The sequence below is a fragment of the Erpetoichthys calabaricus genome, chromosome 4 (assembly GCF_900747795.2).
Source record: "Erpetoichthys calabaricus chromosome 4, fErpCal1.3, whole genome shotgun sequence".
Lineage (NCBI taxonomy): Eukaryota > Metazoa > Chordata > Cladistia > Polypteriformes > Polypteridae > Erpetoichthys > Erpetoichthys calabaricus.
In genome coordinates, this window is record NC_041397.2 from 15074658 (window position 1) to 15090331 (window position 15674).

The window sequence follows — 15674 nt, forward strand, 5'->3', positions numbered from 1 at the left end:
GCTACTTGAACTGCTCTCACATGCCAAACGGACCTCGCGGTTCACAAACAGTTTCATCCCAAGAGCTCTAAACGCACTCAATCAGTCTGTTTACCTAGAAGTACAGTACAATCACCTCACTGTAAACTTACACTACACTTATTATATTGCACAACCTGCGCCACTTTATGAAGTGTGTATTTACATATGATGACGATCTCATTTTTAAGATGAAATGCAGCAAAATATGTTTATTATATTATACAGATAAAACTTTAACTTCATTTAAATAATCTATATTGTTAATAATTAAAGGACACAGTGTCGCTACGGTAGCAAGGATCTGGCGTTCCGTTCACGGATTGTTCCTGCCTCGCACTGTATGCTTCAATGGGACTGGCGTGAACGATAGAATAATTAAACATGGACTACGAAGATATTTCAACGTTCCTTAAAAGTTTTGAAGAATTGGCGTTCTAACCTTACAGATGGCTTAACGTCTATTACAGAGCCGATTGTGTGGCGATTGGGTATTTGGAGAAAGAAAAGCAAGGACAGGAATTGGAGGTTAGTACGTTTAAAAGAGACAGTACTTCTGTAATAAATTATTTCATCGAAGGTCACACATGGCACAGCAAGCCTCTTGCGTGAGACATGAACAAGCACTGCGCCACCGTGTTCCCATGTTTAATAACATGCTTTAACTCCTATCATCATGAAAAAGATATCACGTATACATCTCAGTATTTTAATTATTCAGAGAGCTGTAATATCATGAATGTAATGGATTCTGTGTCCTGTCGGAGGAAGAGAAAGCCCGGAAGTACGTAGTGATTCACACACATGTAGAGCACATAGAAGATCAAATACAGAACAAAGCATTTAACGTGCTACTTTAGTTACGATGGGATTTGAGAAACTAGTAAATTAAATGATTTTAAGATGAAGTTTATGATGTTCTACTTTAATGACAAAATCAACTACGTGATTAAAGTCGAAATTTCAAGATTAAAGTTGACATTTCGTGTTTTTTCCCACTGTGTCCGTATTTTTTTTTCTCTGTACCCTAATAAGCTTTCATATGACACTCAGATGGTGGGCTACGACTCACCATTTCATGGCTACTTTGATAAGTTCTTTTTTATTTCGGGCACTGTGCGACTTTGTGAACGTGAGCCTTCGAGTTTCTCCGACACTCTGTCACTCGATCAGCTTCCTTTTGTTGATTATACCACTGTTTAAACCAACAAATAGTACGTTTTTCCTTACCTCCACTTGGTATTCGCTGAAATTCTTATATGTTCCCCCGTGCTTTTCCCATTGTCTTTTCACAGAAGACTGAGCTTAAGGGCTATTTATATTGATTTGCATTCTGGGAGGAGTTGGGGCGGGACAGCAGGCGCGTGCACGTGCGTTACTTTTCATGCTGATCGGGATTTATGGAGCGGATGAACGTGGAAGTTTGCGTATGCACAGATTCTTGCATCTGGATTTTTCTGTGCGTACACACATTCCCGCTTTTGTGCTTACGCCATGTTATAGTGTGAGTTCTACACACGGCGTTATACATGAGGCCCCTGGTCCTTTAGATGTTGACAAACAGATGGAGAAAATATGATGACATTGTACAGAGAGCTTAAAAATGTTGTCTCTTACGTCCCAGGTCCTTCGAACTCTATAATGTCTCTAAAATCTCTAAAGGCATCCTCCGCGACTCTTCCCCATCCTCGCCAGCAATTACGCAGACTTCAGACGCAGGGATCTTACCCGTGTGCGGACTCTACGATGTCTACAGCAGCAGCAACACATGGGCATCTTGATGGGTGGTCTTATTCAGCTCTGCATAATTATCTATCGGTCCCATCAGACTTCTGCCCAAGAACAACAGGAGTAGCCCAAGCTGAAGTGGAAGAATCTCTCGCAACTAAGGCCAACACACGCGACTGGTGACACAAACAAAAGCACAAAAGATGGGAAATGCCGATGATTTACACACCATATTAGATTGTCCCATGTCTCCGCATTAGTGATGTCCGAGATGTATTCATCTGTATCAAAAGTCATTTACTTCATGACTGCCATATTACTTACAATTCAGCTGTGGGACACCCCACGCCTTGTATAAGCTGGGGGTTTACATGGCATGAGGGCTGATGACATGACATCGTGATTTAGATGTCTCTTCTTTGTAAAGATTGTTTATACTTGTTTTCATCATTTTCTGTTTAATGAGGTTTAGTTTTGCCCTAAGCGTTTAGATCTCTTTATTGTAGACTTGGGTTTGTTCATTTCGGCCTGCCTTTTAGGTCTGTCCTTTTTTGGCCTTCTTTTTGGATTTTGTTAATTAAACGTTTCAAGTAGCAGGGACGTTTTGTTATTTGTGACCAGGGGTTCGCACAGTCCTGCTGTTCTCTGGTTTGTTTTGGCCTGTGAGGGCCAAGAAGCCTGCTTCTGGAGTTGGGGACCAGGCTGCATATGGAGCCTTGTGGCCAATTTCTGAGCCAAAGCCTGGGTGTGGTGATTTGTGGCAGCCAGAAGATCATAACATCCACACGTGTACAGAGTGCCTGTCTGACCAATGCACAACACTTCACCTCCTTTGGTGCCGTCGGATCAGACGTGGATTGGGTGGAAGGCGTTTTTTTTTTATTTTTTTTATACAGACTGATGGCTGTGGACAAAGAGCTTCAGTAGCACCTTGTGGTGGAACAAAATGTGGATTAAAACTGCTCCAGGGCAACATAACATGAAGAGGACTGGTAGCATTAGTCATGTTAGGCCTTTCAGTCCATTCCCATCGTAATGGAGAGGCGAAGGGGGTTGAAACAACCCATCAGTAGTCTGTGGAGCTTGAAGGATCCAGGTATCCAACTTCTAACACGTATGGAACAGTCATGGAAGTGGAGCCGGTTTAACATCACCAAGTTCCTTAGCTCTTCCATGATTTGCAGACCTCCGTATTGCATTACCTTTCATTGCGCAATTGACAAGTGGTCCACATGGCCACCACACCATTCCCAGGACTTACTTTAGAGTAGGAGGATGAAAGCATCACCAGGATGCCAGTTCTCATTCTTTTATTTATTAAAAATATCACATCTACATTCCATACTGTACACCTGCTCATCACACAAAATTATAAATAATTTTCAACCATTCCTGCTCCTGCATCAAATCACCCAACGGCTTCATGCTGGTGACAGTGACTTGCTGATCCACCCATCCATTAAAAAAAACAGGCAACTGCTCTCATCTTTGAGGGTCTATCCATACTGGTATTTATGGAGAACGAGACTACAAACAAAAAAGACTAGGGTGTGCCTCCAGGGGGACCCCACTTAGCCATATGACAGGACCCTCGAGGCCAGCACTCGCAGACACCACGGGTTTATTGATTTCCCGCTACGCCTTCTGTTGACGGATTGTTAACGTCACCTCAACAAATATGTCTGTGAGAACACGGAGCAGATCTGAAGGATAAATGAAAGTCGGCCAGAACGGTGGTAAGGTTTTAATAATCCAAAAACAAGACACTGACGGTTATTGTCAAATCCTTATCTTGTGTTATCAGCAGCATTACAGACGCCCGCATTTTGAAGTTCAAGTTCACTCAGGACATTGGTTAACACTAGAATTACCACAGCCTATGAAAAAACTCGTAAATCCGGCCCACCTTAAATCCCTTTGCACCTCTCCGTCAGCGTCTTTTGTCTTGTAAATGTGCCGATCAAGACAAGCAGCCTGCTATTCCATCCCCCCGGACACATTTGGGAGTCCGGTACCTAGAGAGCTGTATACGGAAATAATAGATCGTTATTTGGAACACGTGCATTTCATGTGTGTTCCGTTTCTACAATAATCGGTGTAAACACATCTTTAAAACAAACGTTTTTCATATTTTAGTAATAAATGACAAAATGTAGACAGAAACTTTACAATGTGTGAAGCCTGACGTCCAAAGATCAAACAAACACTGACAAAAGGTTCAAGGATTGTACAACAGTTTCTGTGGCGTAGCGGTAATATTTGCTGACTTGTAATCAAGAGCCCCCGGTTCGATCCCGACTGCCTCGTATATTTACTGTTTTGAGTAGTGGGCTGCTCTTATCTTATATATAATTCGCCAGCCTCCTCACTCACTCACATCTGTCCGAAGCCGAATGCGTAGTCGCCTTCTGCGCAGCTGCCCAAAAAAACCTTACAAGACCGACATTGCAGCAGGCGGTGGATTTACAGCCGCGAAAATTCAAAGAGAAAGGCGACTTCGACCAACATCCAACCCCAAAATCGTGGCAGGCGGCGGATTTACAGCCACGAAAATTCAAAGAGAAAGGCGACTTCGACCAACATCCAACCCCAACATCGCAGCAGGCGGCTGATTTACGGCTGCAAAAATTCAAAGAGAAAGGCGACTTCGATTAAAGCTCTAGAGGCCTGAAAGGCAATTTCGACTACAGCTCGAGGCCTAATTACGCATTCATTCAAAACACCTATATCAGGTTTGTGGTGCTTATACTTATTACTATTCCACTCGCGCCCGTTTCATCTTACGTTGTCGAAACGGGCTCTTTGTCTAGTTGTTAATATTATACAGTACACACATACATTTGGTTTGTGTCTGTAACAGCTGCTGTAAATTTATAGGACTTGTAAAAGTTAGCGGTTCTCTCAGTCACGATCACGATACATACTACCGACCCCCAAGGATTATGGTCTATGATGTCAAAGCTGCACTCACAAAAACAGGGACATAGGTATCTATGATATTTATGACCTGTATAGTACATTTCGGAAAACATTGTGGCACAGATGAAACATTATTCATATTCATTCGCGTAACATCTTACAGATGTGATCAGTGACCGCGTGGTTTTTTTCCCCGATCTTGCCCAATCTCCTCATGTTGCTGTTTCTTTTGTACTCCAGGACATGCAGACGTAAGAATAGTACAGAGAGGTCACAGCACTATAGGCAATCATCAGGTTCAAATGTTAACAGTTCACACACACCCAAGGACCGTCCTTCCTACACAACACGTGTGCCTGTTTTATGGTGAGGACGTCTGTACCCTTTCAATTATTTTAGTTCACGTAAACATTAGATTAATATTTTAAATGAAAGATCAATGAGAAATAATAATTTTAGTTTTATTTACCAAGGCTGTCAATATTAATGGAGAGCACAGTAAGGTTTGTGACTAACTGACGAAACTGCGCCTGGGCAGGCTCCAAGAACTTTCCTACTGCATGAGTCCCGACGCCATGGCAGGAGGCTTTCACTCCAACAAGGGATTTAGCAAATCTTTTTTTGAAATTCAGAGTACTAGGCCATCGCTACAGACCAAATCCCAGATTTCCGTTTTACTGTGTTTTAAGTTCTCCACGTTCATATCTACGACGAGAATTTTGCTGATTGTCGATGTGCATTTTCAGCTGTGTGGTGAACGTCCTGCAAGTCAGCACTGTGAGAAGGTGACTTCTGTCCTGCAAAACCACACAGAGTTTTGGGTTTATGGAGTGGAAAAAACCAGCAGAAAGAAAAAAACCAACGACAACAATCAGGCAGGCCTGGAAAGAGCCCAACAGAACCGACTGTAGTCTTTAGTGAAGTTCCAGACAACCAATCGACAATAAAGTGCGTAAGCGCCAACAATGACGTGCTTGTAAAATTCACGTATCGCAGGGAAAACGGCGTCTTCCACCAAAATATGCGACAGCCGACTGTTGAGTAAAATGACGTCTTTAACTTCTATGACCCCATGTCAACTGTCAAAGTGGAAAATCTGATCTAATCTCAATAACCAAGTCGATTTGTGCACGCGACACACGGAGGTCAAACACATACATACAGTGGACTCCTCTGCAAGCCTGTGGTGGTACCTTTAAGGGAAGGCCACATTAGTTTAGGGAAGCTTGACTGCATTTACACTACAACTCCGATGTCCACATACCTGACACAAATCAGATACTGTGTGTAAACACTCAAAACCACGACAGACCAAATGCACGCCGTTCTCGTGTGCAGTACAGAAGTTCGACTCAATTCTGATCCTCCGTGTCAAGTCGGAGTTTAAACAGTCCACCCAGGCCATCACAGTAGACTGAGCAAACAATCAGGGTTGCGATGAGGGAAGTACATTTGGTATTAACTACTGGCCTGACTCGACTGTATTTAGTACTCGAAAAATGCAGAAAACTGAAGAGCATCGGCAGGAAAAAAAAAAAAACGAGAGGATCCGCATGTGCAGCTTACCTACAGTACCAGTGAAACGTCTCGACGCACCCACAAATGTTCTGTATTTGATAGAATTCGACACCTTCTCTTACCAAGATACCATTATACAAAGTTATTGTCCATCTGTATACCTGCATTGTTATCACTCTTTAATTTAATATTGTCTTTATCAGTATGCTCCTGCTGGAGTTTGTGAATTTCCCCTTGGGATTAATAAAGTGTCTATCTAGGAGGGCAATCCCAAAAGTAAGGTCTCCAAAGCGGTGGGGACGTAGAGAAACTGTTCGTACGGCTGTTGGCCACACTGTTGTGATTGGTGCTTCCTCCGCTCCCAAACAAGCATGTGCGGCTCCGCTGGGATGCTCAATCTTGGCTTGGCAGCCCTTGAAAATGGAGCTCCCGTTGAACGCTACCGCCAAGTGCGAAGTTCGCACAGGAGACCGTCAATTTCCGACGAGACAGTCGCGAAGGTTGAGGAAAACATGCGTAAAGATGGGTGATTGGAACTTCATCACCCACCCACCCTACAGTCCGGACTTGGCACCCAGTGACTACCACCTGTTCCCTAAGTTGAAAGAACATTTGTCCGGAAGGCGATTCTACTCCGACGAAGAGGTGAACGATGAGGTTCAACGCTTCCTGAAGGACATGGCGGCGAGCTGGTATGACATGGGCATTCTAAAACTACCACAGCGTCTACAAAAATACATCGACCGAAATGGCGATTATGTAGAAAAACAAATACGTCTTTAACTTTTAAAATGATGTAAACATTATAGAAAATAAACTATTTAGTCCTGGGAATGGTGTGGTGGCCATATGGACCACTCGTCAATTGCGCAATGAAAGGTAATGCAGGGCGGAGGTCTGCAAATCATGGAAGAGCTAAGGAACTTGGTGGTGTTAAACCGGCTCCACTTCCATGACTGTTCCATACGTGTTAGAAGTTGGATACCTGGATCCTTCAAGCTCCACAGACTACTGATGGGTTGTTTCAACCCCCTTCGTCTCTCCATTGTTGGTTGTTTGTATTTCTAAAAAAATAGGAGACCTTACTTTTGGGATTGCCCTCGTATCTATCTATCTATCTATCATTAAATGTCTTGTCTGTAGTTTTAAAAACATTACTGGTGCCCCCTGATGGCTATTACTGCTTGAAATGACCCATTTTTTATTTACTATTCCCATTGTCAGCAGCCATTCCTCCAGTGTCCTAACGGTCCTAACCTCCCTTAGCTCATCTCTAATTAGCCCCATTTACAAGATCCTGGCATTCCTAAAGTTCAGTTGTGGGCTGAAAAAAATGGACAAAAAGAGAGGGCTTTCTCAAAAAAATCCCATCAAGTCTGGGGTGGTACGCTGGTGCAGTGGTAGTGCCGTTGATTCACGGTCAGGAGACCAGGGTTTGGGTCCTCTCTGCGTGTCTATATGGGTTTCAACCCACTGTCCAGAGACATGCAGCTTAGGTGGACTGGCAACTCTAAATTGGCCCATGTGTGTGTGCCCTGCAATGGACTGGCACCCTGTCCAGGGCCTGTTCCAGCCTTGTACCCTGTGTTATCTGTGATGGGCTCCAGCACTCCCCATGACCCTGTTTGGGAATTAAGTGGGTTAGAAAATGACAGGATAGGTTTGTCTGTTGTTTTGCAAAATGAAGGTCACTCGATGTGACAACCTGCCAAGAAACTGAAGACATCGTACAAAGGTGTCTGTGACTGTCTGGAGAGAAGGCGGCAGACTGGATCAGTGAACAACAGAACAAGAAGGGCAAGGCCGAGATCGGTAACTCCATAAGAGGACAAGAACACGAGAGTCTGACAAACAAACACCTTATGTGTTCCTCAGCTGGCTTCATCTGTAAATGGACACCTAATCCCAGTGTCACCTGCAACTGCGAAGAGGAGATTTTGGGATGCTGGCCTTACAGGTTGAGTTTCCAAGAAAAGGCCATTCATTATCTGAAACTAGAAAATAAAAAGTGAAAATGGGCAGCCAAACACAGATGCTGGACACGAGATGACTCTAAAAGTGTATTATGGTCAGCCTTCTGAAGTCGTCTCTTCTCTGTTGCGGCGGACGCCGGGGCTGGGTGTGTATTTAAGGAAGAAGACCACTGAGGAACTGTAAGGCGCTCGTTTCTCACACTACACTCTTATGTATTTACCCATCTGGGCCTTCCCCTTCTATTTCTATCCTGCTCAGATTCAGTTCGCCATCTTCTCTCCAGACAGTGGCAGACCCCTTTCTATGAAATCTTCCGTTTCTTATGGAATAACCTTCACTCTGCATAACAACAACAGGCCGACATGTTTCTTGAGAAAGTGGTTTCATTTTGGCCATTTCCGATCCCTGAATTGAACTTTTGAGAACAACAGAACCTTGTAACCCAAGTGTCCGTGGTGGTAATACAATTAGAAAGGTTTCTCTAATAACCAATTATCATTTAAACTGACTGAAGGAATGGCAGCTGAAAATGGGGTTTGGAGGAAATATGTGAATAATAAATTGAAAATCAGCCATTTCAAGTAGTAAACAGTCCTTAGCAACACCGATTATGTCTTACTTGTATCGTTAAATCAATTTAATGGTATTTGTAATAAAAAAGACCTCCACTTCTATTAAAAACATGACCATTTCTGTGGGTCTCCAGACTTTTGACCGGTCCTGTATGTCAAAACGCACAGAGTGTACAGAATACACTCCACTCAAGCCGATTACGTATGTGAGCGCTCAGGCCATATTTAGCCTACGAAATGTAAACTCTGGAGACATCCGCTCAGAGGACTTCACCGATTCCAATTCCATCTCAAGATCTGGAGGTGTAAACACAGCCCTGGATGATCTCCAGAGTCCCCCCCCCCCCCCCCCAAAATATACAAGCGTCTTGCAGGAAATTCAAAACTTGCAAAAACACCTCAGAGTGGTAACGTCCAGTACTTCAGGCAATGATACCGGTGTGTCCCACCATGCAGTAGCGTGTTTACCGAGTGCACCTCTTTGGACATTCTGAGCAACTGTGAGCACGAAATCAACATCAATGCATCGCAACTCTAGTTGGCCGTGTCTGGGAGAACAATGTGAAGGCAAGGCCACCCAAATAGCGAGCACCTAATAAATCTGATTCATGCCATTTTTACATATCTGAGGTCACTTTTGGCCTTTTCATGGTGTGAAATTGGTTTCAACCCCACTTATTTGCAATATAATATTTAAGGTTTTGCCTTGTTTTGAGACTGGAAGCAATTAAGTGTCAAAGCGCCAAGGATGCCCGCAGTGGTCAGGCTAACTTCTTTACTGAGCGACTTTGCTGCCTTTAAAATGGAGGGTGTGATCGGAGGACGAAAGCCTGGCTCAGTGAGAGCAGCAGCCTGGGGAAGTCAAGTGGCGCACAGCCACAACATTCAGATTTCTCAGTAGTATTGTTACAGTATTTTCTTTTTGAATAAATACAATGGTGCCAAGTTGGGGTCCCCAGTCTAGACTACCGTGTGTCACCGATGATTTACCAGAGCGTCACTCCAGCACCGACAGACATGGCCTGAAATGATCAATTATGGAATATGGGGGCTATCAGATAATAAAAATACGAACATCACTGCATGAGCCGAGGGCTGGAGGGCCATGTAAATAAACTGTGACACACCACGGCATTGCTGCCCCTCAGGTCTCATACAACTAACGACGCAACTAAGCCCACTTTCTGATGTCGATTCCCTACACAAACTCCTGTGCTACTGGGCTGAAAATGGGACGGTTGGATACGGCAGTCATGCTTTCTAATTAGAACGCTTTGGGAGCGACGATGGCTGCACCCTTTTCTTATTCTCCATTAAAAACAAGCAGAGCTTCCCTCGGACGTGACAGGCGAGACTCCCGTGCCAGAAAACGACACGCAGTAAGTCACCAGACGAGACCAGCATGGAGTCAGAGCCACGGCAGCAGGAGCTTCAAGCTAAAAACATGGGGGGGGGATTTTTGCAACCATAAGAACACAATGGAGGATTTGCCTTGTGAGCAACTGGAAGACGGCAGTTTGAACGTTCAAAGAGGTCGGTGGTCCTTCTTCATTCACTGCACACAGGAACGTTTGATCAGTTGCAGCTCCTCATCCACATCTCTGTAGTGCTTCCCAAGTAAACCATCTTTAAAAAATGAAAAAAAAAGGAAGAGAATGAGAAATGCAAAATCACAGCAACGTAACAGGTGGGTATCCATATAAATACAGTGAGGAACAGAAGTATTTGAACACCCTGCGATTTTGCAAGTTCTCCCACTTAGAAATCATGGAGGGGTCTGAAATTCACATTGTAGGTGCATTCCCACTGTGAGAGACAGAATGTAAAAAAAAATTGAGGAAATCCCATTGTATGATTTGTACAGAATGTATTTGTATTGCACTGCTGCACATAAGTATTTGAACATCTGGCAATCAGCAAGAATTCTGGCTCTCAAAGACCTGTTACTCTGCCTTCAAGAAGTCCACCTCTACTCCACTTAGTAATCTTAATTAGTAGCACCTGTCTGAGCTCTTTAAAGACACCTGTCCACCCCACAGTCAGTCAGACTCCAACTACTACCATGGGCAAGACCACAGAGCTGTCAAAAGACACCAGAGACAAAATTGTGGACCTCCACAAGGCTGGAAAGGGCTACGGGGTAATTGTCAAGCAGCTTGGTGAAAATAGATCAACTGTTGAAGCAATTGTCACAAAATGGAAGAGGCTAAAGACGACTGTCAGTCTCCCTCGGACTGGGGCTCCATGCAAGATCTCACCTCGTGGGGTGTCACAGATGATAAGAAAGGTGAGGAATCAGCCCAGAACTACACGGGAGGAGCTGGTCAATGACATGAAGAGAGCTGGGACCACAGTTTCAAAGGTCACTGTCGGTAGAACACTATGCCGTCATGGTTTCAAATCACGCATTGCACGGAAGGTTCCCCTGCTCAAGTCATCACATGTCCAGGCCTGTCTGAAGTTTGCCAATGACCATCTGGATGATCCAGAGGAGGCATGGGAGAAAGTCATGTGATCAGATGACACCAAAATAGAACTTTTTGGTCTAAACTTCACTCGCCGTGTTTGGAGGAAAAAGAAGGAGGAGTTGCATCCCAAGAACACCATCCCTACTGTGAAGCATGAGGGTGGAAACATCATGCTTTGGGGGTGCTTTTCTGCGAAGGGGACAGGACGGCTGCACTGTATTAAGGAGAGGATGAATGGGGCCATGTATTGTGAGATTTTGAGCAACAACCTCCTTCCCTCAGTCAGAGCACTGAAGACGGGTCGTGGCTGGGTCTTCCAACATGACAATGACCCGAAGCACACAGCCAGGATAACCAAGGAGTGGCTCCATAAGAAGCATATCAAGGTTCTGGAGTGGCCTGGCCAGTCTCCAGACTTAAATCCAATCGAAAATCTTTGGAGGGAGCTGAAACTCCATGTTGCTCAGCGCCAGCCCCGGAACCTGAGAGATCTAGAGGAGATCTGTGTGGAGCAGTGGGCCAAAATCCCTGCTGCAGTGTGTGTGCAAACCTGGTCAAGAACTACGGGAAACGTTTGACCTCTGTAACTGCAAACAAAGGCTTCTGTACCAAATATTAACACTGATTTTCTCAGGTGTTCAAATACTTATGTGCAGCAGTGCAATACAAATAAATTCTGTACAAATCATTCAATGGGATTTCCTCAATTTTTTTTTACATTCTGTCTCTCACAGTGGGAATGCACCTACCTAAGTGGGAGAACTTGCAAAATCACAGGGTGTTCAAATACTTATGTTCCTCACTGTAAATACAGTGCCCACCATAGTGTTTCGGACAAACCCCTCTGCTCCACAGATTAAAATTACAAACAATTCTGACATCGTGATTAAAGTGCACAGTGCAGACTTTCGTTGAAGGGGATTGCAGACATACCAGTCACAGCGTGAAGACATTTTCTACACGGCCTCCCATTTCAGGGCACCATCATGTTTGGGACACAGCAATGCCAAGTCTGTTAAAGCCATCATATTTAGGACTTTGTCACATATCCTGCTTGAAGTCTGCCATTCATAGACATCACCAGCTGCTGAGGGTCTTCTCTGGTGAGGATGGCTGCCTTAGAGGCTTGGCAGAGCTTCAGCTCCTGCTTGTTTTGGGGGGCTCCTCCCCTTAAGATTTTTCTTCAGCATACGGGAAGGCCTGCTCATTTGGAATTAAATCGGGTGACTGGCTTGGCCATTCAAGAACTTTTCCATTTTTTAGCTTTGACAAACTCCTGCGTTACCTCAGCGGTGTGTTTGGCTCTTTATCTTGTTGTAGAATGAAGTGCCGTCCAGTGAGTTTGGAGATATTGACTGGAACTTGAGCAGATCGGATGGTTTTCTACACCTCAGGATTCATTGTGTGTCTGCTGTCAGCAGTTCCATCATCAATGAAGAGAAGTGTGCCAGGACCAGTGGCTGCCATACATGCCCAAGCCATGTTTAACAGATGAGGTGGTTTCCTTTGGATCTTGGGCAGTTCCTCCACACTTTGCTCTGCCATCACTCTGATACAGCAGGTTCATCTTTGTCTCATCTGTCCACAAGATCTTTTCTCAGAATTCCACAGACTCCTTTTTCTCAAATTGTATAATCTGGCCATCCTGTTTTTGTGGTGCTTATCTTGCAACGTGTCCTCTGTGTTTCTGTTCATGAAGTCTTCTGCTGATAATCGTCACACACATCGGCCCCTGAAGGCTGTTTCTGATCTGTCAGGCAGGTGTTTGGGGCTTTTTCTTGACCATAGTGAGGATTCTTCTGTTATCAGCAGTGGCGGTCTTCCTTGGCCTACCAGCCCCTTTGTGATTACTGAGCCCACCAGTGTGTTCTTTCTTCTCCATGATATTCCAGTTGATTTTGGTCATCCTAAGGTTTTATCGATGTCTCTTATGGTTTTATTCTTGCTTTCCATAATGGCTTCTTTGACTTTCACTGGCACAGCTCTTGTCCTCATGTTGAACAACACCAGACTCCAAACAGTAGAAACAAGCGCTTATGAAGCAATGAAACCCACCTGAGGAATCACAAACACATGGGACACCAAACATTATGGTGCCCTAATGAGGGGACCACGTAGGAAAAGTGTTGTGACTGAAGTGTCTACAAATCCCCTTAAATCAGGGGTCCTCAATCACGGTCCTGGAGGGCCGCAGTGGCTGCAGGTTTTTGCTCCAACCCAATTGCTTAATAAGAAGCCCTTATTGCTCAAGTAACACGTCTGCTTCACATTAGTTGTCTCACTTGTTAAGATTTTGAACCCTTATTGCTTATTTTAGTCTTAAACAGCCGTATTCTTGGTTTTTAATTGCTCCTAATGAGTAATGACATGCAAATGACAAAAGAGACCAGCAGTTCTCCATTCAGCTTGTTACCATTTACACCTCTGTGTGTATTTATCAGCCACTGTTGGGTTTAATTAAATACTTGGAAGGAAAGTGAAGAGAAAAAAGTGAAGGGCTGAGAATTATTACTCGTCCATTTTTGCCTTCAAATCATTTCAATGGTATCCTTAGAAGGGAAGAAAATCTAAGATATGAGAATGAGCTGACATGGCAGAGTTAAAGTACTACTAACAAAGCCATGAAATTAAATTATTGGCAAGAATTGCTTTCTAATTAAGCAACCGGGTTAGAACAAAAACCTGCAGCCACTGCGGCCCTCCAGGACTGGGATTGAGGACCCCTGATATACAGTGGGTACGGAAAGTATTCAGACCCCCTTCAATTTTTCACTCTTTGTCATATTGCAGCCATTTGCTAAAATCATTTAAATTAATTTTTTCCTCATTAATGTACACACAGCACCCCATATTGACAGACAAAAAAAAGAATTTTTGAAATTGTTGCAGATTTATTAAAAAAGAAAAACTGAACTATCACATGGTCCTAAGTATTCAGACCTTTTGCTGTGACACTCATATATTTAACTCCGGTGCTTTCCATTTCTTCTGATCATCCTTGAGATCACCTTCATTTGAGTCCAGCTGTGTTTGATTATACTGATTGGACTTGATTAGGAAAGCCACACACCTGTCTATATATAAGACCTTACAGCTCACAATGCATGTCAGAGCAAATGAGAATCATGAGGTCAAAGGAACTGCCTGAAGAGCTCAGAGACAGAATTGTGGCAAGGCACAGATCTGGCCAAGGTTACAAAAAAATTTCTGCTGCACTTAAGGTTCCCAAGAGCACAGTGGCCTCCATAATCCTTAAATGGAAGACGTTTGGGACGACCAGAACCCTTCCTAGAGCTGGCCATCCGGCCAAGCTGAGCTACCGGGGGAGAAGAGCCTTGGTGAGAGAGGTGAAGAAGAATCCAAAGATCACTTTGGCTGAGCTCCACAGATGCAGTCAGGAGATGGGAGAAAGTTGTAGAAAGTCGACCATCACTGCAGCCCTCCACCAGTCAGGGCTTTATGGCAGAGTGGCCTGTCGGAAGCCTCTCCTCAGTGCAAGACACATGACAGGCCGCATGGAGTTTGCTAAAAGACACCTGAAGGACTCTGAGATGGTGAGAAATAAGATTCTCTGGTCTGATGAGACCAAGATAGAATTTTTTGGCCTTAATTCTAAGCGGTATGTGTGGAGACAACCAGGCACTGCTCGTCACTTGTCCAATACAGTCCCCACAGTGAAGCATGGCGGTGGCAGCATCGTGCTGTGGGGGTGTTTTTCAGCTGCAGGGACAGGACGACTGGTTGCAATCGAGGGAAAGATGAATGAGGCCAAGTACAGGGATATCCTGGACAAAAACCTTCTCCAGAGTGCTAAGGACCTCAGACTGGGCCGAAGGTTTACCTTCCAACAAGACAATGACCCTAAGCACACAGCTAAAATAACGAAGGAGTGGCTTCACAACAACTCTGTGACTGTTCTTGAATGGCCCAGCCAGAGCCCTGACTTAAACCCAACTGAGCATCTCTGGAGAGACCTAAAAATGGCTGTCCACCAACGTTTACCATCCAACCTGACAGAACTGGAGAGGATCTGCAAGGAGGAATGGCAGAGGATCCCCAAATCCAGGTGTGAAAAACTTGTTGCATCTTTCCCAAGAAGACTCATGGCTGTATTAGCTCAAAAGGGTCTGAATACTTAGGACCAGGTGATATTTCAGTTTTTCTTTTTTAATAAATCTGCAACAATTTCAAAAATTCTTTTTTTTTTGTCTGTCAATATGGGGTGCTGTGTGTACATTAATGAGGAAAAAAATTAATTTAAATGATTCTAGCAAATGGCTGCAATATGACAAAGAGTGAAAAACTGAAGGGGGTCTGAATACTTTCCGTACCCACTGTAAATGAAAGTCTGTAATGTGCACTTTAATCACAATGTCTGAATTGTTTGTCATTTTAAATTGTGGAGCAGAGGGGGAAAAAAATCAAGAAAATAAAATATGTGTCTTTGTCCCAAACATTATGGAGGGCACTGTACGTC

At 44.1% G+C, this 15674-nt stretch overlaps 1 protein-coding gene across 3 annotated transcripts in view; it reads right to left on the minus strand.

Moving 5' to 3' along the window:
* Positions 1-9500: 9500 nt before the first annotated feature.
* cdadc1 (cytidine and dCMP deaminase domain containing 1) overlaps positions 9501-15674 on the minus strand; it is a 70647-nt gene continuing 64473 nt past the window's right edge. For all 3 annotated transcript variants that reach the window (XM_051926346.1, XM_051926347.1, XM_028799180.2), the window contains one exon: positions 9501-10355. In XM_051926346.1, coding sequence (XP_051782306.1) covers positions 10305-10355 — 51 coding nt within the window. In that variant the 3' untranslated portion in view covers positions 9501-10304. The remainder of the gene's footprint in view (positions 10356-15674) is intronic.